Source organism: Liolophura sinensis, unplaced genomic scaffold (assembly GCF_032854445.1).
Source record: "Liolophura sinensis isolate JHLJ2023 unplaced genomic scaffold, CUHK_Ljap_v2 scaffold_76, whole genome shotgun sequence".
Classification (NCBI taxonomy): domain Eukaryota; kingdom Metazoa; phylum Mollusca; class Polyplacophora; order Chitonida; family Chitonidae; genus Liolophura; species Liolophura sinensis.
In genome coordinates this window covers 88,492-116,075 of record NW_027018015.1, presented here as the reverse complement: position 1 = coordinate 116,075, position 27,584 = coordinate 88,492, and the positions used below count along the sequence as shown (strand labels likewise).

At 41.5% G+C, this 27,584-nt stretch overlaps 1 protein-coding gene across 1 annotated transcript in view; it reads left to right on the top strand.

The window, feature by feature from the left end:
* The first annotated feature begins 2,948 nt into the window (after positions 1–2,948).
* The window catches only part of LOC135481420 (uncharacterized), a 45,620-nt gene continuing 20,984 nt past the window's right edge, over positions 2,949–27,584 (top strand). The window contains exons 1-3 of the mRNA XM_064761244.1: positions 2,949–3,263; positions 3,666–3,761; positions 4,477–4,707. Coding sequence (XP_064617314.1) covers positions 3,021–3,263; positions 3,666–3,761; positions 4,477–4,707 — 570 coding nt within the window. The 5' untranslated portion in view covers positions 2,949–3,020. The remainder of the gene's footprint in view (positions 3,264–3,665; positions 3,762–4,476; positions 4,708–27,584) is intronic.

Genomic DNA, 27,584 nt, shown 5'->3' with positions numbered 1-27,584 from the left:
AAACACCCAGATTTATATATAAGCATGAAGTGGACTACGTGTATTATTAACGCCACAAACAGCAGGACATTACAGGCTCCCTTAGTGATATCCGACAATGGAGGGTGTAACTTGACACAGCTTATCCCGTACAGGACGGTCGTATACCCAAATTCAGGCCGTTTTATAGGCTAGCCAGGGCTGTCTGTGTGATGCTTTAGCAAAACACTAACCTACTTCTACAGCCTACAGCTTAGACCAGGGGCTTACACCAGGCTGATAGGTGTATGTGTCTAGACATGTATGTCACATTTCTGGTGTGCAGCGTCAACTTAAGTTTTAAACATTGTATGTTTTATCATGGCCCGAGACCTCGATCTAAGGGTGGCTTATATATATATATCTATATATATATATATATATACTTATACGTAGGGACCGCTAGCCACCCTTAGCCCAAGAGCTATGTGGACCAGATTCCGGTATAATGCTTACGAAGAGCTACCCCCTCGTCCAATTCAGATGCATTCGGTCAGCGAGGCGCACATGTGCAGCAGCGGGTGACCTTTCCGTGATATCATATCTTGAAATCTACACTGATACTAGAAGTTATCTATGCCTTAAATCAAACATGTGATAGAAAATGAATAAAGATTTAATTTTAGCTGCTTATCAGAAGTATGACGTACCAGATGTTTTGAAAAGACCACAGATGGAGGTAATCATGGCGATATTTTCCGATACAAGTGTATTTTGCCTTCTGCCAACTCGGTTTAGGAAAAGTTAATTTCTGTTTTACGATTTTATCCATTATAATTTATACACACCTGAATAGTGGTTACCCCCCCCCCCCCCATTCCTTACCCCTTACATGGTAATAAAAAATTGTTGAGAACGACGTTAAACCCCAAGCACTCACTCACTCATTTACATGGTAATAAAAAATAATATGAAAGTTTCCGCATGTAGGGCTCTTCGCTGGCGTCGACAACGTATTGGTTGTCTTTCTTTTGTATTCGACGTATCCCCTACATTCCATCCTTTCCCCTACATTCCATCCTTCCCCTACATTCCATCCTTTCCAGAAATTAACATTCTGACGACTTACCATGCAACTGTTGCTTTCAACAGCAAATGGTAAACGTCATGGCACCAGATCGTCCTGCATGGTGTCGTTGCTGGACTTCTGGTGTACATGGCAACATTCTTCAGCAAAAAAACTATCGAGGCCTTCACGTACCGTAATGCCTGTGGTGCCCAATTTTAAATGGAGCGAATGTCGAAGGTAACCTCCCTTTTTCACTGCGAATTTAATCTGACAGTTTGCACAAACTGTGGGGTTCGTCATTTTGCGCCATGGCCTTCTGTCAAATTCGCGTCTCCTCCGGTCACATGGCTTTGTGCCTGTCAGAACTAACAGCCAGCTTATCAAAACATAATGACGTAATGAAAGGTCAACCACGGATGCGTATAGGCAGGCAGCAATAACACGGTTTAGTAGGTCAGAATGTCGACACGGCATGTGAGCATAAGTCACAACTGTGAATTATCTTGGATTTACTGGTCGTAAAGGCTACAGAATGCGGAAAAACTTGGCAGAGATAGAGAGGATGACACGGTGAACGTAGTTCCCAGGAGTTTTTCCCTGTTAAGGCATGTATTGGTTCATTTTGCGCGGATTTTTGTTGCGCGTAGTTTCTCTGCGCCAGGGTGTTTTTCCATACCACTATTTTATCCTGGATGACTCCTCGGTTATGATCTACGCCTAACCCCATATTAAAAGATCACAGCCAAGATCATAGGCTAGTTTAATCAGCCTTGATTGCACGATATAGCACACTGTGGTAGTCTTTACTTCTGTGGTTCCTCACAATAAACAATAAAACACTGAAATTTGGAAGAGTTGGACTGTTACAATTTGAATTCATATCAAGGTAGACATTCGCCCCGATTATCATATAACGTTCAGTTCTCTTCACTACCATTGTAGTCCAGACGTTTGACCCCATTATCATGTAGGGTTAAGTTCCTTTCCGTGCCACTGTAGTTCAGACATTTGACTCCATTATCATGTAGGGTCATGCCTCCTTCACTAACACCATAGTCCAGATGTTTCACAAAATACATGTATCTTATACCTGAAGCCCCCACCCTTTCTGTTGAAGGTGTTTGCTAATTGGCTGGCCTTACCTTTAAATCAGCAGACCTCTCGTTTTCACACACCAATCTGCTATTCACGGATGGTGCTGTATAAAGGTGTCATCACTGTCAAACACGTCTGGCCAAATTGTCTTGATCAGATCTTTGTCAAAAAAATGTCAGGTACATGATAAATGCTAGAATCGGTCAAATGTCTAACTAAGCAGTTATTTCCTCTCAGGGAAGCGAAGGCGCTCAAACTCTCATATATCATATGTAAAGCAATGCTTCTTCGGCAAAAGCGACAAAAAATACTGTATCCTATATGTTGTTGAAAGAGAGGAACAGGCACTGCACTGTACATGGAGACTGTTACTGTGTTGAATTTTATATTTTCGTAAATGGGAGAACCTGTATTGGTGTCAGTCTAAGTAATTAGCTGGTTTTATTTCAGTGAAAAACCGAGCGTGTAATGGCTGAAAGCAAGGAAAATCGTGAAGAAGTTCTCACATGCCCGATATGTGTGCAAACATTCCGGAAACCAGTAACGTTACCTTGTCAGCACAGTTTTTGCAGGGAGTGTATTGCTGTGTATGCTGACAAGTCTAAACCTGGACAGACAGATGAGGTCACCTGTAGCACGGGAGTGAGGGTGTTCACCAGCTGATCTCATGCCCTGTATGTCGGACACCAATCAGTCTGGGAAGGGAGGTGCGGCTGGTCTGCCTCCCAACTTTCACACCTGGCAGAAATAGTGGAGAGGTTCTCTTCTTGCTGTGAAGGTTGAGGATGACATCCCATATTGTTCTCTGTGTGGTGAGGATAATCAGGCTAAAGCTGTCAAGTTTTGTACCGACTGTTGTTTACTGTATTGTAAAGACTGTTTGGCTTCTTTTCATCCCATGATGGGTGCTATGAAGCGTCACCGGCTGATTTCGTCCCAGGAGTACCTCTCTCTGGAAACCTCACAGCGACAAACCAGTGGCAGGGATGAACAATCAACTCAGCAGCCGTCATGTCCAAAACATGGTCAGCCATTCGGCTTGTACTGTGTACCGTGCCGGCTGGTGATCTGTATGGGGTGTGTGGTTGACCATCCGGAACATGCTGTGCGGGATATACCATCTGCAGCGGAGAATGCCAAGGTAATGCGAAAAAGACATTCGTATATTAGTCAACAACCACAGTGAATATTCTGAGTCATTAATCGTGAAGTCAATTCCAAACATAACGATTAATACGACATACGAAAAACTAAGAAGTTGTGTAAGTTCAAAATTACTTTGAGATCATGCAAAGAGAAGTAGTAAACAGTTTTCAATGATGTTAGAAAGACGCAAGGATATTCTAAGCAAATGACTTAAATCACAATTTAAATCGTGTACCGCGCTAGTATATAGGTCGATAATCACTATAAATGTCATGATTTGGAATGGTATAATGACCCATAGTTTGTAATCTATAGTGAAGAATGTTGCTTTTTGTCCTGTACTGTAGTGAGTCGTTTTAAAGACGATCTTTTTAATGTAGCATTTTTTCCATTACAGCCAGCGGTCTTGAACAAGACCAGTGAACTGGAGAAAGTGCTACAAGAAACTAAAGAATCACTGTCAGGAGTTACGAGGCTGTACAATAAGATACAGGTTGGTAGTTTTGATGACACTTGGTCAAGTTGTGATTTATTGCATACTTGGTGACTCATTTTTCTTATGAAAATTATAGCTACTCTCAGTGACACAGACGCGATATGCCCACCTCGGGCAACTCCAGTAGGTACATCATCGTCGATTATACGCTGTCATAATATCTATATTGTATATACGCACTCCACATATGTGATGGGGACCGGCCCCGATAGCACAGTTGGTCGAACGTCCACTTCTTGAGCGGTAGACCCTGGGTCAACTCACACCTAAGACTTTAAAAGAGGAAGTTGTAACTTCCTTTCTTGGGGTTCAGCATGAAGGCGATAGAGTAAGGACTGTTTGACCCGTATCAGTATAATGGCTTGGGTGGGTCGGCTTACTTGCTTTCGGTAAGGCGTCTTAGTGAAGCAGCAATAGATAAAAGAGCGGTGAAAATCCGTCCTGCAATAAAGAGGTACATTACATGCACCCTAAGGATTCCTCCGTCATCATATGACTGAAAAATTGTAAAAGCACGACTTTAAACCCCAGGCGCTCACTCACTGGTCTGTGATCTGGCGACACCTGGGATTAATAGACGTCTCTTAATCCCAGGGTGACACTCTTGGTGTTTGAACCAAACCACTGGTGATCTCCACAGCATAAAGGCTGCACCATCTCACCCTGCCTGGATGGTCTGGATGAGATAATAAACGTTCCTTTTGTTTGTCAGGAAACCCAGGAACTTCACACTCAAGAGGTAGAAAGGGCTTATTGTGCAGCCTTGGAAGCCTTACAAACCTGGAAACAACAGTCCTTAGATGGCATAAAAACACGCTATTCACAGTGGGGTGTGGAGTGTAGCGCTATACTCAAACATTTCCAGCTACATTCCCAGGAAATGGAGAGAATGGTCGAGGCTTCCAAAGATTTATTAGCCTCAATGGACATCGAGTTTTTACAGGTAAGTCAAACATGTACAATCTCTACTATTGGTTCAGCTGCCTCAGCTCCAGTTAAATACTTCAACTAACCACACAGGACAACCTGACAATAATTTGTCACCTTCAGAGAACGTACAAAGTTTTCTTACATGTATGGGCTGTGGATATCTTGGTTCTGACTGCTCATTTGTAAACAAATGTGATCTGTATGCTATGTAAGTACTCATGCAATGACCCTAATACACAGTTATCAGGTGTTCAAATCCATCTCATGGTGCCAGATCTATTAAAGTTTAGGCCCAGAGTTGAACTGCTTCACTATGTTCAGTGGTTCTCTCTGGTCGCTGTCTGTTTTTCTACTCATAAGCGATAAGACTAATATACAACTCTAGAATCCTATCTATGTAATATTCTACTACCCTTCGATTCCTTTTTATTACATACAACGCACTGCTTGGCTCTATGCCAAGTGCACATTATCTTGATCGTTAGATACCCCCCCCCCCCACCCCCCTGATAACGAGACAGAAGCGTTTGACGTCTGGACGGGTCTTTTGTAGTTCTATGGGTGGATAGAGGTTGTTATAAACAAAGAAACAAAATGGCTATTTTTCTGTCGGAGCGAACGTTTATTTTAAAGAAGAAAAGTATCAGGTTACAGATAATTTAAAGCCCATTGGTGTTAATGCTACACAATAAGAGATAATAATGGTTTCACGAAAATTTTTTTTTTTTACATACGGACCTGATAATTCTTCTTGTGAGTTTTCTTTCACCGGCCTCTCCCAAACGTCCCAGTTGACCACAAACCATGGTATGGCAATCAACCAATGGATCTAAAAAAGATCGGATCCATGATGTCTGATATTTCCCGCGATGCAAAACTTAGCCGCCGGTACACGAATCACTGCGTCCGGGCTACGACAGCCACAGTTCTTGCTGATGACGGGGTTTCTGTGATGGACGTTATGTCTGTGACAGGCCACCGCAATGAATCCAGTGTACGGAGTTATGTCACCAAACCGTACGTTTCAAAACGCCGTGAAATCAGCATTATCCAGCATGCTTCAAGTGTGTTATCAGAAAATGCTGAAAGTGAAAATGCCGTTGAGTGAAAATACTCCCATGTCAGTCACGCCACTTCCAGTGCAAATGCCCAACGCTGTTGACTATAATGTTACACGTAACAGTAGCAATACCATCCAAATGGCAAAATCCCAGTTTTCAGTCACGCCTCAAAGTTTTGGAGGGCTGTTCAACAATGCAACAATAAATAACAACAGAGTTCACATCAACTTCACATCCTCTGGATAGCGGACTGGCTGCAGATCGCCCTTTTCAACTCCCAATCCTTGTTTGATGTTTATCCGAGTTAAACTATTGTTTTTTTTCCCCCACAATGTTCAGTCCGTTTACTCATGTTTTCTCTCCGCAAACGCTATTGTCTGACTGCCGCCAAAATATTGCCGTTGACCCAGATCTTCAAATGTGGTACATCATGTGACTTTTATGCATGAGTGTGACGTGTATATTTTACGTAACTGGTACGGCGCACTGAGTGAAACGTGCACAGGGCTGGTTTAATGTACTATAACTTTGTACAGATTGTGTCATTACAAATTTAAATTGTGATCCATCCATTGTATTTCACAATACAATAAACGCAAATCATATTTATCTTCATGATACCTTCAACATATAAATTATAATATATTTATTTGCTTACTTATAATAAGCATAAACACGTACCTATGATGTTGTTATTGTTTTGTTATTTATCAACATATTTTGAGAAATTAATATTGAATTGAAAATGTGAACTGAAGTGTTCCATTATTTCAACATTCGTTACCCAGTGTTTATGAATTTGATACAGAACACAACACGACTGCAAAGCATTTAGCCTACACAAGTAAACCAAATCAAATTCAGTATCAAACTATTGTTAACCTAATTTTGTGTTTCAATTATTTTTTTTTTTTCGTACGTAATTCAAACTTTAACTAGAATGGATCTGCGAATAGCAGATCCTAGGCCGGGATCCCGGATCTGATCGATGACGTTTTCCCCTTCATGTTCTGTGTTCGAAGGACACATGTTCCACATGCACGGCTTTCAAAGATTCCATGCGACCTTACACCGTTTGTTATTGAGGCAGTCGGCCGGTCATTTGCATTCCCTCGAATAGATCGGCGACCTTGATGATGCTACGCTATGCCCAGTGAAAAACAGTCGTCCCTTGGCAGGCTTAGCCCGCTGTTAGTAAGAAATAATGCAAAAACACGACCAGTGTAACAGCAAGTTTGTACATTCACATCTCAATCCACGACCTGCCATGCACAGACTCACTGCTCCACTGATAGCTCGGCCATCGTTAGAAAGTCCGCACATGTCCATATCTGTCAATCACCCTGGCCTGTTTAACGTATAGTAAAGAGGACGAGGTCTGCGCAAAACAAAGCTAACTTTTACAGGTCCACGTCGTTTGCTGTTGTAGTTAGATCTCTACGCCATCTAATAGAGTACTGGAGTTAGATGGGAACTGGAATCAATGTCATCCTACAACCGTTTCGGGAGATCACGGATAGTGTAGCCGAAAGCATCAGGTCAAATACTACAAACCCAGTCCAGTCCCCATCTAACTCCATGTTAAAGCAATAGGATTCCCACCTTTTTCTAAACAAAAAACGGTGTTGTGATTTAAACGCTTGTAGCGAAAAAACTATTGATCGGAGCTCAAATCTGTTGACGATTGATCGAAAGAGCATGTCTTGGGCTCCAATTTCGTACAGGTTGCACATTTCTAGCTGCCATAGTTCTCGAGATACAGGTCACTGAAGTTACGTCACTTTTTTGAGTTTTTTGCTAATATCTCAAAAAGTTACACAGATATGCAAAAAATACAAGCAGATTCGGAATCAGCAGCTCAAGATACACCAGAATAAGTTCAGAACATTTGAACTTTGAGAATTTTTTGTGACGTCTCAAATTCGACCAATAGCGAACTTCCAGAATTTTGACCGGAAGTGAACCATTTTCGCAATCTTTAAAGAACTCGTAACCTACTAGCTGCATGTCAAATTTGAAAATGATCGGTTCAGTGGTTCTGGAGAAGAAGATTTTTAAAGATTTCACACAAAATCCAATATGGCGGCCGAACCACGTGACATAGCAAAAAAGTGGAGAATTTGTCCCGAGATATTCACCGCCAGAATATGTGTGCAAAATATGGGACCTGTATGTTGAACAGTAAAAAAGTTTCCATGCGAACAATCTCGGTGAAAAAAAAATAATAATAATAATAATAATACTAGAATGGATCTGCGAATAGCAGATCCTAGGCCGGGATCCCGGATCGGATCGATGACGTTTTCCCTTATTTGTCCTTTGAATGGTGACACAGATCGAAGATTTTCAGCACACATAGAGTACATGTGTAGCGCTTTCCACTCAGTGATGTTTAGGTTTACGGCTGTAACGGTTTTCTCTCACCAGACCTCCACATATGTTGAAAAATTGAGCTTTTTCGCATTTTGATTGCAATTGGCGGCAAAACTATACGTCGCCATCAAGAAATAAGTCCAGATTCATGATCAGGACGTCAAAGTACGTCGGGTACCATGCTTACAATGCCCGTGCCTTTATCGTGGTCACAAATGCATTGAAAATGCATCATATAACATGGGGACGTCGAAGAGCAAAATACAGCAAATCGGCCTTTGGACAATATTTGAAGTACTGCAACTCCCACATTTATTGACACACTTTAATGATTTTCCGCACGCCTAGAGTACCCAAAAAGCCCTTTGTACTCAGTCATTTTCAGCTCCACCTTTGCAGCAGTCTTGTGTCACGTCACCTCCAAACATGGGCGAAAATTGCACTTTTTCGCACTTTCATGGCAACTGGCGACAAAACTGTGCGTCGGAGAAAGGAAAAAGCACCAAATTCGTCCTCAGAACATCCAACACGCCTAGCAGCCTGCTTAAAATCTTGAAAGTGACAACATTTTCATCGCCTGACAAATTGCCAAACCTGGGATCGAACTCTGACATGACTAACACGCGACAGCGGTAAGAGAAAAGAAAGAAAGAAGAAAATTCATAGTGTGTACTTTTATGTCTCAATCCACGACCTGCCATGCACAGACTCACTGCTCTACTGATATCTAGGCCGTTGTCCGAAAGTCCACACCTGGACCAGGGCACATGTCCATATCTGTCAATCACCCTGACCTAGTTAGCGTACAGTAAACAAGACACGGTCTGCTCAAAACAAAGCCAACTTTTACAGGCCCACGTCGTTTGCTGTTGTAGTTAGATCTCTTTGCCATCTAATAGAGTACTGGAGTTAGATGGAAACTGGAATCAATGTCATCCTACAACCGTTTCGGGAGATCACGGACAGTGTAGGCAAAAGCATCAGGCCAAATACTACAAATCCAGTCCATTCCCCATCTAACTCCATGTTAAAGCAATGGGATTCCCATCTTTTTCTAAACAAAAACGGTGTTGTTTTTAAATCGCTTCTAGCGAGAAAACTTTTATTCGGAGCTCAAATCCGTTGACGATTGATCGAAAGAGCTTGTCTTGAACTACATTTTCATGCAATTTGCACATTTCTAGCTGCCATAGTTCTCGATTAAAACGCCATTGAAATTACGTAATTTTTTTAGTTTTTTGCTAATATCTCAAAAAGTTACACAGATATGCAAAAAATACAACCAGATTCGGAATCAGCAGCTCAAGATACATCAGAATACGTTCAGAACAATTGAACTTTGAGAACTTTTTGTGACGTCACAAATTCGACCAATGACGAACTTCCAGAGTTTTGACCGGAAGTGAACCATTTTCGCAAACTTTAAAGAACTCGTGACCTACTAGCTGCATGTCAAATTTGAAAACGATCGGTTCAGTGGTTCTGGAGAAGAAGATTTTTAAAAGTTTTATACAAAATCCAATATGGCGGCCGAACCACGTGACATAGCAAAAAAATGGAGAATTTATCCCTGGAAAATCACCGCCAAAATTTGTGTGCAAAATTTGAGATCTCTATGTTGAAAGGTGAAAAAGTTTCCTTGCTAACAAAGTCGGTGAAAAAAAAATAATAAGAAAAAACAGAACGATAACAATAGGGATCCCGTTCGGGAGAACGGGATCCCTAAATAAGAACTAGAATGGATCTGCGAATAGCAGATCCTAGGCCGGGATCCCGGATCGGATTGATGACGTTTTCCCCTTCATGATCTTTGTTCGAAGGACACATGTTCCACAAACACGGCTTTCAAAGTTACCTTGCGACCTTACACCGTTTGTCACTGATGCAGTCGGGCGGTCATTTGCATTTCTTCGAATAGATCGGCGACCTTGATGATGCTACGCTATGCCCAGTGAAATACGGTCGTTCCTTGGCAGACTTAGCCCGCTATTTGTAAGAAATAAAGCAAAAACACGACCAGTGTAACACAAAGTTTGTACAGACTCACAGCTCCACTGATAGCTCGGCCATCGTTAGAAAGTCAGCACTTGGACCAAGGCATATGTCCATATCTGTCAATCACCCTGGCCTGTTTCAGAGAACGAGGCCTGCGCAAAACAAAGCTAACTTTTACAGGTCCACGTCGTTTTCAGTTGTAGTTAGATCTCTACGCAATCTAACAGAGTACTGGAGTTAGATGGGAACTGGAATCAATGTCATCCTACAACCGTTTCGGGAGATCACGGACAGTGTAGCCGAAAGCATCAGGTCCAATACTACAAACCCAGTCCAGTCCCCATCTAACTCCATGTTAAAGCAATAGTATTCCCATCTTTTTCTGAACAAAAAACGGTGTTGTCATTTAAACGCTTGTAGCGAAAAAACTATTGATCGGAGCTGAAATCCGTTGACGAATGCTCGAAAGAGCATGTCTTGGGCTACAATTTCGTGCAGGTTGCACATTTCTAGCTCCGACAGATCTCGAGTTACAGGTCATTGAAGTTACGTCACTTTTTTGAGTTTTTTGCTAATATCTCAAAAAGTTACACAGATATGCAAAAAATACAACCAGATTCGAAATGTGCAGCTCAAGATACATCGAAATACGTTCAGAACAATTGAACTTTGAGAACTTTTTGTGACGTCACAAATTCGACCAATGGCGAGCTTCCAGAGTTTTGACCGGAAGTGAACCATTTTTGCAAACTTTAAAGAACTCGTGACCTACTAGCTGCATATTAAATTTGAGAACGATCGGTTCAGTGGTTCTGGAGAAGAAGATTTTTAAAGATTTTACTCAAAATCCAATATGGCGGCCGAACCACGTGACATAACAAAAAAGTGGAGAATTTGTCCCGAGGTATTCATCGACAGAATATGTGTGCAAAATTTGGAACCTGTATGTTGAACGGTAAAAAAGTTTCCATGCGAACAAAGTCGGTGAAAAAAAAATAATAATAATAATAATAACTAGAATGGATCTGCAAATAGCAGATCCTAGGCCGGGATCCCGGATCGGATCGATTACGTTTTCCCCAGCCGATAATACACGGCCCTTGTAACAACAAGTTGATGTAAATGTGCCGAATGTGGTAAATCTGCCTTACGACCTTTTTTGAAAACGTGCATATCCTGTGTTTGTTGACACAGATCAAAGATTTTTAGAACACGTAGACTAAATGTGCAACGCTTTGCACTCAGTGATTTTCAGCTTTACAGATGTAACGGTTTTCTCTCACCAGACCTCCAAATATGGGGAAAAATTGCCCCTTTTCGCGTTTTGATCGCAATTTGCAGCAAAACTGTCTGTCGCCACCAAGAAATAAGTGCAGATTCATGACCAGGACGTTAAACTAGGTCGGGTGGCATGATTGCAATGTTCGTGTGTTCATCCTAGTCGCAAATGCATTCAAAATGCATCATATAACATGAGGACGTCAAAGTGCCAAACATGGCCAATCGACCTTTGGACCATTTTCCAAGCCCTGCAACTCCCACATTTCTTATGACAGTTCAACGATTTTCCCCACGTCTACAGTACAAAAATAGCCCTTTGTACTCAATCATTTCCAGCTCCACAGCTACAGCGGTTTTGTGTCACCTGACCTCCAAACATGGGCGAAAAATGCAATGTTAGCATTTTCATGGCAATTGGGGACAAAACCGTGCGTCGGATAAAGGAAAAACCACCAGATTCGTCATTAGAACATCCCCCTGCGCCTAGTGGTCTATTTAAAGCCTTTAAATTGACAACATTTTCATCGCCTGACAAATTGCCGAAACTGGGACCGAACTCTGACATAAATGACGGGCGTCAGCAGTAAGAGAAAAGAAAGAAGAAAAATCAAAGTTTGTACTTTCATGTCTCAATCCACGACCTGCCATGCTCAGATTCAGCGCTCTACTAATATCTAGGCCATTGTCAGAAAGTCAACACCTGGACCACGGCAAATGTCCATACCTGTCAATCACCCTGGCCTGGTTAGCGTACAGTAAAGAAGACAAGGCCTGCTCAAAACACAGCTAACTTTGACAGGTCCACGTCGTTTGCTGTTGTAGTTAGATCTGTACGAAGTCTAATAGAGTACTGTATAGCTGAATGTCATCCCACAACCGTTTTGGGAGATCACGGACAGTGTAGGCGAAAGCATCAGGTCAGATACTATGAACCCAGACCAGTCCCCATCTAACTCCATGTTAAAGCAATAGGATTCCCATCTTTTTCTAAACAAAAAATGGGGTTGTCATTTAAACGCTTGTAGCGAAAAAACTATTGATCGGAGCTAAAATCTGTTGACGAATGCTCGAAAGAGCATGTCTTGGGCTACAATTTCGTGCAGGTTGCACATTTCTAGCTGCCATAGTTCTCGAGTTACAGGTCATTAAAGTTACGTCACTTATTTGAGTTTTTTGCAGATATCTCAAAAAGTTACACAGATATGCAAAAAATACAAGCAGATTCGGAATTAGCAGCTCAAGATACATCAGAATACGTTCAGAACATTTGAACTTTGAGAACTTTTTGTGACGTCACAAATTCGACCAATAGCGAACTTCCAGAGTTTTGACCGGAAATGAACCATTTTCGCAAACTTTAAAGAACTCGTAACCTACTAGCGGCATGTCAAATTTGAGAACGATCGGTTCAGTGGTTCTGGAGAAGAAGATTTTTAAAGATTTTGCACAAAATCCAATATGGCGGCCGAACCACGTGACATAACAAAAAAGTGGAGAATTTGTCCCGAGATATTCACCGCCAGAATATGTGTGCAAAATTTGAGACCTGTATGTTGAACGGTGAAAAAGTTTCCATGCGAACAAAGTCGGTGAAAAAAAAATAATAATAATAATAATAAGAAAAAACAGAACGATTACAATAGGGATCCCGTTCGGGAGAACGGGATCCCTAACTAGAATGGATCTGCGAATAGCAGATCCTAGGCCGGGATCCCGGATCGGATCGATGAAGTTTTCCCCTTCATGTTCTGTGTTCGAAGGACACATGTTTCACATACACGGCTTTCAAAGTTTCCATGCGACCTTACACCTTTCGCCATTGAGGCAGTCGGCCGGTCATTTCCATTCCCTCGAATAGATTGGCGACCTTAATGATGCTACGCTATGCCCAGTGAAAAACGGTCGTTCCTTGGCAGACTTAGCCCGCTAATTGTAAGAAATAACGCAAAAACACGACCAGTGTAACAGCAAGTTTGTACATTCACATCTCAATCCACGACATGCCATGCACAGACTCACTGCTCCACTCATAGCTCGGCCATCGTTAGAAAGTCAGCACTTGGACCAGTTCACATATCCATATTTGTTAATCACCCTGGATTGTTTAACGTATAGTAAAGAGCACGAGGTGTGCGCAAAACAAAGCTAACTTTTACAGGTCCATGTCGTTTGCTGTTGTAGTTAGATCTCTACGCCATCTAATAGAGTACTGGAGTTAGATGGGAACTGGAATCAATGTCATCCTACAACCGTTTCGGGAGATCACGGACAGTGTAGCCGAAAGCATCAGGTCAAATACTACAAACCCAGTCCAGTCCCCATCTAACTCCATGTTAAAGCAATAGGATTAGCACCTTTTTCTAAACAAAAAACGGTGTTGTCATTTAAACGCTTTTAGCGAAAAAACTATTGATCGGAGCTCAAATCTGTTGACGAATGCTCGAAAGAGCATGTCTTGGGCTACAATTTCGTGCAGGTTGCACATTTCTAGCTTCCACAGATCTCGAGTTACAGGTCATTGAAGTTACGTCACTTTTTTGAGTTTTTTGCTAATATCTCAAAAAGTTACACAGATATGCAAAAAATACAAGCAGATTCAGAATCAGCAGCTCAAGATACACCAGAATACGTTCAGAACAAATGAACTTTGAGAACTTTTTGTGACGTCATAAATTCGACCAATGGCGAACTTCCAGAATTTAGACCGGAAGTGAACCATTTTCGCAAACTTTAAAGAACTCGTAACTTACTAGCAGCATGTCAAATTTGAAACCGATCGGTTCAGTGGTTCTGGAGAAGAAGATTTTTAAAGATTTTACACAAAATCCAATATGGCGGCCGAACCACGTGACATGGCAAAAAAATGGAGAATTTGTCCCGAGGTATTCACCGCCAGAATATGTGTGCAAAATTTCAGACCTGTATGTTAAACGGTAAAAAAGTTTCCATGCGAACAAAGTCGGTGAAAAAAAAATAATAATAATAATAATAACTAGAATGGATCTGCGAACAGCAGATCCTAGGCCGGGATCCCGGATCGGATCGATGACGTTTTCCCCTTCATGATCTGTGTTCGAAGGACACATGTTCCACATACACCGCTTTCAAAGTTTCCATGCGACCTTACACCGTTTGTCACTGAGGCAGTCGGCCGGTCATTTGCATTCCCTCGAATATATCAGCGACCTTGATGATGCTACGCCAAGCCCAGTGAAAAACGGTGGTTCTTTGGCAGACATAGCCCGTTATTTGTAAGAAATAACGCTAAAACACGACCAGTGTAAAAGGAAGTTTGTACAGACTCACAGCTCCACTGATAGCTCGATAATCGTTAGAAAGTCAACACTTGGACCGCGGCACATGCCCATATCTGTCAATCACCCTGGCCTTTATAATGTATAGTAAAGAGCACGAGGCCTGCGCAAAACAAAGCTAACCTTTACAGGTCCACGTCGTTTGCTGTTGTAGTTAGATCTCTACACCATCTAATAGAGTACTGGAGTTAGATGGGAACTGGAATCAATGTCATCCTACAACCGTTTCGGGAGATCACGGACAGTGTAGCCGAAAGCATCAGGTCAAATACTACAAACCCAGTTTTGTCCCCATCTAACTCCATGTTAAAGCAATAGGATTAGCACCTTTTTCTAAACAAAAAACGGTGTTGTCATTTAAACGCTTGTAGCGAAAAAACTATTGATCGGAGCTCAAATCTGTTGACGAGTGCTCGAAAGAGCATGTCTTGTTCTACAATTTCGTGCAGGTTGCAGATTTCTAGCTCCCACAGATCTCGAGTTACAGGTCATTGAAGTTACGTCACTTTTTTGAGTTTTTTGCGAATATCTCAAAAAGTTACACAGATATGCAAAAAATACAAGCAGATTCAGAATCAGCAGCTCAAAATACACCAGAATACGTTCAGAACATTTGAACTTTGAGAACTTTTTGTGACGTCATAAATTCGACCAATAGCGAACTTCCAGAATTTTGATCGGAAGTGAACCATTTTCGCAAACTTTAAAGAACTCGTAACTTACTAGCAGCATGTCAAATTTGAAACCGATCGGTTCAGTGGTTCTGGAGAAGAAGATTTTTAAAGATTTTACACAAAATCCAATATGGCGGCCGAACCACGTGACATGGCAAAAAAGTGGAGAATTTGTCCCGAGATATTCACCGCCAGAATATGTGTGCAAAATTTCAGACCTTTATGTTAAACGGTAAAAAAGTTTCCATGCGAACAAAGTCGGTGAAAAAAAAATAATAATAATAATAATAACTAGAATGGATCTGCGAATAGCAGATCCTAGGCCGGGATCCCGGATCGGATCGATGACGTTTTCCCCTTCATGTTCTGTGTTCGAAGGACACATGTTCCACATACACGGCTTTCAAAGTTTCCATGCGACCTTACACCGTTTGTCACTGAGGCAGTCGGCCGGTCATTTGTATTCCCTCGAATAGATCGGCGACCCTAATGATGCCACGCTATGCCCGGTGAAAAACGGCCGTTTCTTGGTAGATTTAGCCCGCTATTTGTAAGAAATAACGCAAAAACACGACCAGTGTAACAGCAAGTTTGTACATTGACATCTCAATCCACGACCTGCCATGCACGGACTCACTGCTCCACTGATAGCTCGGCCATCGTTAGAAAGTCAGCACTTGGACCAGGGCACATATCCATATCTGTCAATCTCCCTGGCCTGTTTAACGTATAGTAAAGAGGACAAGGCCTACGCAAAACAAAGCTAACTTTTACAGGTCCACGTCGTTTGCTGTTGTAGTTAGATCTCTACGCCATCTAATAGAATACTGGAGTTAGATGGGAACTGGAATCAATGTCATCGTACAACCGTTTCGGGAGATCACGGACAGTGTAGCCGAAAGCATCAGGTCAAATACTATAAACCCAGTCCAGTCCCCATCTAACTCCATGTTAAATCAATAGGATTCCAATCTTTTCTAATCAAAAAACGGTGTTGTGATTTAAACGCTTGTAGCGAGAAAACTATTGATCGGAGCTCAAATCCATTGACGAGTGCTCGAAAGAGCATGTCTTGGGCTACAATTTCGTGCAGGCTGCACATTTCTAGCTGCCATAGTTCTCGAGTTACAGGTCATAGAAGTTACGTCACTTTTTTGAGTTTTTTGCTTATATCTCAAAAAGGTTTGCAGATACAAAAAAAATACAAGCAGATTCAGAATCAGCAGCTCAAGATACATCAGAATACGTTAAGAACATTTGAACTTTGAGAAATTTTTGTGACGTCACAAATTCGACCAATAGCGAGCTTCCAGAATTTTGACCGGAAGTAAACCATTTTCGCAAACTTTAAAGAACTCGTGACCTACTAGCTGCATGTCAAATTTGAAACCGATCGGTTCAGTGGTTCTGGAGAAGAAGATTTTTAAAGATTTTACACAAAATCCAATATGGCGGGCGAACCACGTGACTTAAGAAAAAAACAAAAAATATACCCCTGGAAAATCACCGCCAGATTGTGTGTACAAAATTTGAGACCTCTATGTTGAACGGTGTTTGAGTTCTGCTGCTCACAAAGTCGGTGAAAAAAAAATAATAATAATAATAATAATAATAATAAGAAAAAACAGAACGAAAACAATAGGGATCCCGTTCGGGAGAACGGGATCCCTAACTAGAGTGGATCTGCGAATAGCAGATCCTAGGCCGGGATCCCGGATCTGATCGATGACGTTTTCCCCTTCATGATCTGTGTTCGAAGGACCCATGTTCCACATACACGGCTTTCAAAGTTTCTATGCGACCTTACACCGTTTGTCACTGAGGCAGTCGGCCGGTCATTTGCAATCCCTCGAATAGATCAGCGACCTTGATGATACTACGCTATGCCCAGTGAAAAACGGTCGTTCCTTGGCAGACTTAGCCCATTAATTGTAAGAAATAATGCAAAAACACGACTAGTGCAACACAAAGTTTGTACAGACTCACAGCTCCACTGATAGCTTGGCCATCGTTAGAAAGTCAGCACTTGGACCACGGCACATGTCCATATCTGTCAATCACCCTGAACTGTTTAACGTATAGTAAAGAGCACGAGGTCTGCGCAAAACAAAGCTAACTTTTACAGGTCCATGTCATTTGCTGTTGTAGTTAGATCTCTACGCCTTCTAATAGAGTACTGGAGTTAGATGGGAACTGGAATCAATGTCATCCTACAACCGTTTCGGGAAATCACGGACAGTGTAGCCAAAAGCATCAGGTCAAATACTACAAACCCAGTCCAGTCCCCATCTAACTCCATGTTAAAGCAATGGGATTTCCACATTTTTCCAAACAAAAAACGGTGTTGTCATTTAAACGCTTGTAGCGAAAAATCTATCGATCGCAGCTCAAATCCATTGACGAATGCTCGAAAGAGCATGTCTTGGGCTACAATTTCGTGCAGGTTGCATATTTCTAGCTGTCATAGTTCTCGAGTTACAGGTCATTCAAGTTACGTAACTTTTTTGAGTTTTTTGCTAATATCTCAAAAAGTTACACAGATATGCAAAAAATACAAGCAGATTCAGAATGAGCAGCTCAAGATACATCAGAATACGTTCAGAACAATTGAACTTTGAGAACTTTTTGTGACGTCACAAATTCGACCAATAGCGAACTTCCAGAGATTTGACCGGAAGTAAACCATTTTCGCAAACTTTAAAGAACTCGTGACTTACTAGCTGCATGTCAAATTTGAAAACTATCGGTTCAGTGGTTCTGGAGAAGAAGATTTTTAAAAGTTTTACACAAAATCCAATATGGCGGCCGAACCACGTGACATAGGAAAAAAGTGGAGAATTTGTCCCGAGATATTGACCGCCAGAATATGTGTGCGAAATTTGGAACCTGTATGTTGAACAGTGAAAAAGTTTCCTTGCTAACAAAGTCGGTGAAAAAAAAATAATAATAATAATAATAATAACTAGAATGGATCTGCGAATAGCAGATCCTAGGCCGGGATCCCGGATCTGATCGATGACGTTTTTCCCCTCCATGTTCTGTGTTCGAAGGACACATGTTCCACATACACGGCTTTCAAAGTTTCCATGCGACTTTACACCGTTTGTCACTGAGGCAGTCGGCCGGTCATTTGCAATCCCTCGAATAGATCGGCGAACTTATTAATGCTACGCTATGCCCAGTGAGAAACGGTCGTTTCTTGGCAGACTTAGCCCGCTAATTGTAAGAAATAAGGCAAAAACACGACCAGTGTAACAGCAAGTTTGTACATTCACATCTCAATCTACGACCTGCCATGCACAGACTCACAGCTCCACAGATAGCTCGGCCATGGTTAGAAAGTCAGCACTTGGACTAGGGCACATGTCCATATCTGTCAATCACCCTGGCCTGTTTAACATATAGTAAAGAGGACGAGGTTTGCGCAAAACAAAGCTAACTTTTACAGGTCCATGTCGTTTGCTGTTGTAGTTAGATCTCTACGCCATCTAATAGAGTACTGGAGTTAGATGGGAACTGGATTCAATGTCATCCTACAACCGTTTCGGGAGATCACGGACAGTGTAGCCGAAAGCATCAGGTCAAATACTACAAACCCAGTTAAGTCCCCATCTAACTCCATGTTAAAGCAATAGGATTCCCACCTTTTTTTATTCAAAAAATGGTGTTGTCATTTAAACGCTTGTAGCGAAAAAACTATTGATCGGAGGTCAAATCCGTTGACGAATGCTCGAAAGAGCATGTCTTGGGCTACAATTTCGTGCAGGTTGCACATTTCTATCTGTCATAGTTCTCGAGTTACAGGTCATTGAAGTTACGTCACTTTTTTTACTTTTTTGCTCATATCTCAAAAAGTTACACAGATATGCCAAAAACACAGACAGATTCAGAATCAGCAGCTCAAGATACACCAGAATACGTTCAGAACAATTGAACTTTGAGAACTTTTTGTGACGTCACAAATTCGACCAATGGCGAGCTTCCAGAGTTTTGACCGAAAGTGAACCAGTTTCGCAAACTTTAAAGAACTCTTGACCTACTAGTTGCATGTCAAATTTGAAAACGATCGGTTCAGTGGTTCTGGAGAAGAAGATTTTTAAAGATTTTACACAAAATCCAATATGGCGGCCGAACCACGTGACATAGCAAAAAAGTGGAGAATTTGTCCCGAGATATTCACCGCCAGATTATGTGTACAAAATTTCAGACCTGTATGTTGAACGGTAAAAAAGTTTCCATGCGAACAAAGTCGGTGAAAAAAAAAAAATAATAATAATAATAATAATAATAATAATAATAATAAGAAACTAGAATGGATCTGCGAATAGCAGATCCTAGGCCGGGATCCCGGATCGGATCGATGACGTTTTCCCCTTCATATTCTGTGTTCGAAGGACACATGTTCCACATACACGGCTTTCAAAGATTCCATGCGACCTTACACCGTTTGCCATTGAGGCAGTCGGCCGGTCATTTGCATTTCCTCGAATAGATCGGCGACCTTAATGATGCTACGCTATGCCCAGTAAAAAACGGTCCTTCCTTGGCAGACTTAGACCGCTAATTGTAAGACATAACGGAAAAACACGACCAGTGTAACAGCAAGTTTGTACATTCACATCTCAATCCACCACCTGCCATGCACAGACTCACTGCTCCACTGACAGCTAGGCCATCGTTAGAAAGTCAGCACTTGGACCATGTCCATATCTGCCAATCACAGTGTCCTGTTTAACGTATAGTAAAGAGGATGAGGTCTGCGCAAACCAAAACTATCTTTTACAGGTCCATGTCGTTTGCTGTTGTAGTTAGATCTCTACGCCTTCTAATAGAGTACTGGAGTTAGATGGGAACTGGAATCAATGTCATCCTACAACCGTTTCGGGAGATCACGGACAGTGTAGCCGAAAGCATCAGGTCAAATACTACAAACCCAGTCCAGGCCCCATCTAACTCCATGTTAAAGCAATAGAATTCCCATCTTTTTCTAAACAAAAAACGGTGTTGTGATTTAAACGCTTGTAGCGAAAAAACTATTGATCGGAGCTCAAATCTGTTGACGGATGCTCGAAAGAGCATGTCTTGTTCTACAATTTGGTGCAGGCTGCACATTTCTAGCTGCCATAGTTCTCGAGTTACAGGTCATTGAAATTATGTCACTTTTTTGAGTTTTTTGCTCATATCTCAAAAAGTTACACAGATATGCAAAAAATACAACAAGATTCAGAATCAGCAGCTCAAGATACATCAGAATACGTTCAGAACAATTGAACTTTTAGAACTTTTTGTGACGTCACAAATTCGACCAATAGCGAGCTTCCAGAATTTTGACCGGAAGTGAACCATTTTCGCAAACTTTAAAGAACTCGTGACCTACTAGCTGCATGTCAAATTTGATAACGATCGGTTCAGTGGTTCTGGAGAAGAAGATTTTTAAAGATTTTACACAAAATCCAATATGGCGGCCGAACCACGTGACATGAAAAAAAAATGGAGAATTTATCCCTGGAAAATCTCCGCCAGAATACGTGTGCAAAATTTCAGACCTGTATGTTGAACGGTAAAAAAGTTTCCTTGCTAACAAAGTCGGTGAAAAAAAATAATAATAATAATAACTAGAATGGATCTGCGAATAGCAGATCCTAGGCCGGGATCCCGGATCGGATCGATGACGTTTTCCCCTTCATGTTCTGTGTTCGAAGGACACATGTTCCATATACACGGCTTTCAAAGTTTCCATGCGACCTTACACCTTTCGCCATTGAGGCAGTCGGCCGGTCATTTGCATTCCCTCGAATAGATCGGCGACCTTAATGATGCTACGCTATGCCCAGTGAAAAACGGTCGTTCCTTGGCAGACTTAGCCCGCTAATTGTAAGAAATAAGGCAAAAACACGACCAGTGTAACAGCAAGTTTGTACATTCACATCTCAATCCACGACATGCCATGCACAGACTAACTGCTCCACTGATAGCTCGGCCATCGTTGGAAAGTCAGCACTTGGACCAGTTCACATATCCATATTTGTTAATCACCCTGGATTGTTTAACGTATAGTAAAGAGCACGAGGTCTGCGCAAAACAAAGCTAACTTTTACAGGTCCATGTCGTTTGCTGTTGTAGTTAGATCTCTACGCCTTCTAATAGAGTACTGGAGTTAGATGGGAACTGGAATCAATGTCATCCTACAACCGTTTCTGGAGATCACGGACAGTGTAGCCGAAAGCATCAGGTCAAATACTACAAACCCAGTTTTGTCCCCATCTAACTCCATGTTAAAGCAATAGGATTACCACCTTTTTCTAAACAAAAAACGGTGTTGTCATTTAAACGCTTGTAGCGAAAAAACTCTTGCTCGGAGCTCAAATCCGTTGACGAATGCTCGAAAGAGCATGTCTTGGGCTACAATTTCGTGCAGGTTGCACATTTCTAGCTCCAACAGATCTCGAGTTACAGGTCATTAAAGTTACGTAACTTTTTTGAGTTTTTTGCTAATATCTCAAAAAGTTACACAGATATGCAAAAAATACAACCAGATTCAGAATCAGCAGCTCAAGATACACCAGAATACGTTCAGAACATTTGAACTTTAAGAACTTTTTGTGACGTCATAAATTCGACCAATGGCGAACTTCCAGAATTTTGACCGGAAGTGAACCATTTTCGCAAACTTGAAAGAACTCGTGACTTACTAGCAGCATGTCAAGTTTGAAACTGATCGGTTCAGTGGTTCTGGAGAAGAAGATTTTTAAAGATTTTACACAAAATCCAATATGGCGGCCGAACCACGTGACATAACAAAAAAGTGGAGAATTTGTCCCGAGATATTCACCGCCAGAATATGTGTGCAAAATTTCAGACCTCTATGTTGAACGGTAAAAAAGTTTCCATGCGAACAAAGTCGGTGAAAAAAAAATAATAATAATAATAATAATAATAATAACTAGAATGGATCTGCGAATAGCAGATCCTAGGCCGGGATCCCGGATCGGATCGATGACGTTTTCCCCAACCAATAATACACGGCTCTTGTAACAGCAGGTTTATGTAAATGTGCCGAATTTGGTAAACCTCCCTGAGGAATTCTTTGAAAACGTGCATGTCCTGTGTTTGTTGACACAGATCAAAGAGTTTTAGCACACATAGACTACATGTGTAACGCTTTGCACTCAGTGATTTTCAGCTTTACAGTTGTAACGGTTATCTCTCACCAGACCTCCAAATATGGTGAAAAATTCCGCTTATTTCGCTATTTGATGGCAATATGCGGAAAAACTGTACGTCGCCATCAAGAAATATTTCCAAATTGATAATCAGGACGTCAAACTACTTCCGGTGACATGCTTACAATGTTCGTGTGTTCATCTTAGTCGCAAATGCATTTAAAATGCATCATATAACATGGGAACGTCAAAGTGCCAAACATAGCCAATCGGCCTTTGGACAATTTTTCAAGACCTCCAACTCCCACATTTATTATGACAGTTCAACGATTTTCCGCACGCCTACTGCACTCATATAGCCCTTTGCACTCAGTCATTTTCAGCTCCACAGCTGCAGCAGTTTTGTGTCACGTGACCTCCAAACACGGGCGAAAATTACACTTTTTCGCACTTTCATAGCAATTGGCGACAAAACCGTGCGTCGAAGAAAAAAAAATACTACACTCGTGATCAGAACATCGAACTACGCCTAGCAGCCAACTTAAAACGTTAAAGTTGACAACATTTTCATCGCTGTCCAAATTGGCTAAGCTGGGATCGAACTCTGATATGACTGACAGGCGTCAGTCATGTCAGTTGTAGATAGATGTTGCTGTTGTAGATAGATCTCTACGCCATCTAATAGAGTACTGGAGTTAGATGGGAACTGGAATCAATGTCATCCTACAACCGTTTGGGGGGAGATCACGGACAGTGTAACCGAAAGCATCAGGTCAAATGCTATAAACCCAGTCCAGTCCCATCTAACTCCATGTTAAAGCAATAGGATTCCCATCTTTTTATAAGCGAAAAACGGTGTTGTCATTTAAACGCTTCTAGCGAGAAAACTATTTATCGGAGCTCAAATCCATTGACGAATGATCGAAAGAGCATGTCTTGAGCTACAATTTGGTGCAGGTTGCACATTTCTAGCTTCTATTGTTCTCGATTAAAACGCCATTGAAATTACGTAACTTTTTTGAGTTTTTTGCTGATATCTCGAAAAAGTTACACAGATATGCAAAAAATACAACCAGATTCGGAATCAGCAGATCAAGATACATCAGAATGCGTTAAGAACAATTGAACTTTAAGAACTTTTTGTGACGTCACAAATTCGACCAATAGCGAGCTTCCAGAGTTTTGATCGGAAGTGAACCATTTTCGCAAACTTTGAAGAACTCGTAACCTATTAGCTGCATGTTAAATTTGAAATCGATCGGTTCAGTGGTTCTGGAGAAGAAGATTTTTAAAGATTTTACACAAAATCCAATATGGCGGACCGAACCACGTGACATGAAAAAAAAATTGAGAATTTATCCCTGGAAAATCTCCGCCAGAATACGTGTGCAAAATTTCAGACCTGTATGTTGAACAGTAAAAAAGTTTCCTTGCTAACAAAGTCGGTGAAAAAAAAATAATAATAATAATAAGACTAGAATGGATCTGCGAATAGCAGATCCTAGGCCGGGATCCCGGATCGGATCGATGACGTTTTCCCCTTCATGTTCTGTGTTCGAAGGACACATGTTCCACATACACGGCTTTCAAAGTTCCCATGCGACCTTACACCGTTTGTCACTGAGGCAGTCGGCCGGCCATTTGTATTCCCTCGAATAGATCGACGACCCTAATGATGCTACGCTATGCCCAGTGAAAAACGGTCGTTTCTTGGCAGATTTAGCCCGCTATTTTTAAGAAATAAGGCAAAAACACGACCAGTGTAACAGCAAGTTTGTACATTCACATCTCAATCCACGACCTGCCATGCATGGACTCACTGCTCCACTGATAGCTCGGCCATCGTTAGAAAATCAGCACTTAGACCACGGCACATGTCCATATCTGTCAATCTCCCTGGACTGTTTAACGTATAGTAAAGAGGACGAGGTCTGCGCAAAACAAAGCTAACTTTTACAGGTCCACGTCGTTTGCTGTTGTAGTTAGATGTCTACGCCATCTAATAGAGTACTGGAGTTAGATGGGAACTGGAATCAATGTCATCCTACAACCGTTTCGGGAGATCACGGACAGTGTAGCCGAAAGCATAAGGTCAAATACTACAAACCCAGTCCAGTCCCCATCTAACTCCATGTTAAAGCAATAGGATTCCCGTCTTTTTCTACACAAAAAAAGGTGTTGTCATTTAAACGCTTGTAGCGAAAAAACTATTGATCGGAGCTAAAATCCGTTGACGAATGCTCGAAAGAGCATGTCTTGGGCTACAATTTCGTGCAGATTGCACATTTCTACCTTTCATAGTTCTCGAGTTACAGGTCATTGAAATTATGTCACTTTTTTGAGTTTTTTGCATATATCTCAAAAAGTTACACAGATATGCAAAAAATACAACCAGATTCAGAATCAGCAGCTCAAGATACATCAGAATACGTTCAGGACAATTGAACTTTGAGAACTTTTTGTGACGTCACAAATTCGACCAATGGCGAACTTCCAGAATTTTGACCGGAAGTGAACCATTTTCGCAAACTTTAAAGAACTCGTGACTTCCTAGCTGCATGTCAAATTTGAAACCGATCGGTTCAGTGGTTCTGGAGAAGAAGATTTTTAAAAGTTTTACACAAAATCCAATATGGCGTCCGAACCACGTGACATAGCAAAAAAGTGGAGAATTTGTCCCGAGATATTCACCGCCAAAATATGTGTGCAAAATTTGAGACCTGTATGTTGAACGGTAAAAAAGTTTCCATGCGAACAAAGTCGGTGAAAAAAAAAATAATAATAATAATAATAAGAAAAAACAGAACGATTACAATAGGGATCCCGTTCGGGAGAACGGGATCCCTAATAATAAGAAAAAACAGAACGATTACAATAGGGATCCCGTTCGGGAGAACGGGATCCCTAAAAACAGAACGATTACAATAGGGATCCCGTTCGGGAGAACGGGATCCCTAATAATAATAATAATAAGAAAAAACAGAACGATTACAATAGGGATCCCGTTCGGGAGAACGGGATCCCTAATAATAATAATAATAATAAGAAAAAACAGAACGATTACAATAGGGATCCCGTTCGGGAGAACGGGATCCCTAACTAGAATGGATCTGCGAATAGCAGATCCTAGGCCGGGATCCCGGATCGGATCGATGACGTTTTCCCCAACCAATAATACACGGCCCTTGTAAAAGCAAGCTTATGGAAATGTGCCGAATGTGGTAAATCTGCCTTAGGACATTCTTTGAAAACGTGCATGTCTTGTGTTTGTTGACATAGTTCAAAGAGTATTAGCAGACATAGAGTACATGTGTAACGCTTTGAACTCAGTGATTTTCAGCTTTACAGCTGTAACGGATATCTCTCACCAGACCTCCAAATATGGTCAAAACTTCCGCTTTATCGCCTTTTGATGGCAATTATGCGGAAAAACTGTACGTCGCCGGAAAAAAATATGTCCAAATTCATGATTAGGACGTCAAGCTACGTCTGGTAGTATACTTACAATGTTCGTGTGTTCATCCTAGTCACAAATGCATTCAAAATGCATCATATAACATGGGGACGTCAAAGTGCTAAACATAGCCAATCGAAGACAAGGCCTACTGAAAACAAAACTAACTTTTAGAGGTCCACGTCGTTTGCTTTTGTAGTTAGAATTCTACGCGACCTAATAGAGTACTCTATAGCTGAATGTCATCCTGCAATCGTTTCGGGAGATCACGGACAGTGTAGCCGAAAGCATCAGGTCAAATACTACAAACCCAGTCCAGTCCCCATCTAATTCCATGTTAAAGCAATAGGATTCCCATCTTTTTCTAAGCGAAAAACGGTGTTGTCATTTAAACGCTTCTGGCGAGAAAACTATTGATCGGAGCTCAAATCCGTTGACGAATGATCGAAAGAGCATGTCTTGGGCTACATTTTCGTGCAGGTTGCACATTTCTAGCTCTTATAGTTCTGGATTAAAAGGCCATTGAAATTACGTAACTTTTTTCAGTTTTTTGCTAATATCTCAAAAAGTTACACAGATATGCAAAAAATACAACCAGATTCGGAATCAGCAGCTCAAGATACATCAGAATACGTTGAGAACAATTGAACTTTGAGAACTTTTTGTGACGTCACAAATTCGACCAATGGCGAGCTTCCAGAGTTTTGCTCGGAAGTGAACCATTTTCGCAAACTTTAAAGAACTCGTGACCTACTAGTTGCATGTCAAATTTGAAAACGATCGGTTCAGTGGTTCTGGAGAAGAAGATTTTAAAGGTTTTACACAAAATCCAACATGGCGGCCGAACCACGTGACATGAAAAAAAAATGGAGAATTTATCCCTGGAAAATCTCCGCCAAAATATGTGTGCAAAATTTCAGACCTCTATGTTGAACAGTAAAAAAGTTTCCTTGCTAACAAAGTCGGTGAAAAAAAAATAATAATAATAATAATAAGAAAAAACAGAACGATTACAATAGGGATCCCGTTCGGGAGAACGGGATCCCTAACTAGAATGGATCTGCGAATAGCAGATCCTAGGCCGGGATCCCGGATCGGATCGATGACGTTTTCCCCTTCATGTTCTGTGTTCGAAGGACACATGTTTCACATACACGGCTTTCAAAGTTTCCATGCGACCTTACACCGTTTGTCACTGAGGCAGTCGGCCGGTCATTTGCATTCCCTCGAATAGATAGGCGACCTTGATGATGCTACGCTATGCCCAGTGAAAAACGGTCGTTCCTCGACAGATTTAGTCCGCTAATTGTAAGAAATAAGGCAAAAACACGACCAGTGTAACAGCAGGTTTGTACATTAACATCTCAATCCACGACATGCCTTGCACAGACTCACTGCTCCACTGATAGCTCGGCCATCGTTGGAAAGTCAGCACTTGGACCAGTTCACGTGTCCATATCTGTTAATCACCCTGGCCTGTTTAACGTATAGTAAAGAGCACGAGGTCTGCGCAAAACAAAGCTAACTTTTACAGGTCCATGTCGTTTGCTGTTGTAGTTAGATGTCTACGCCTTC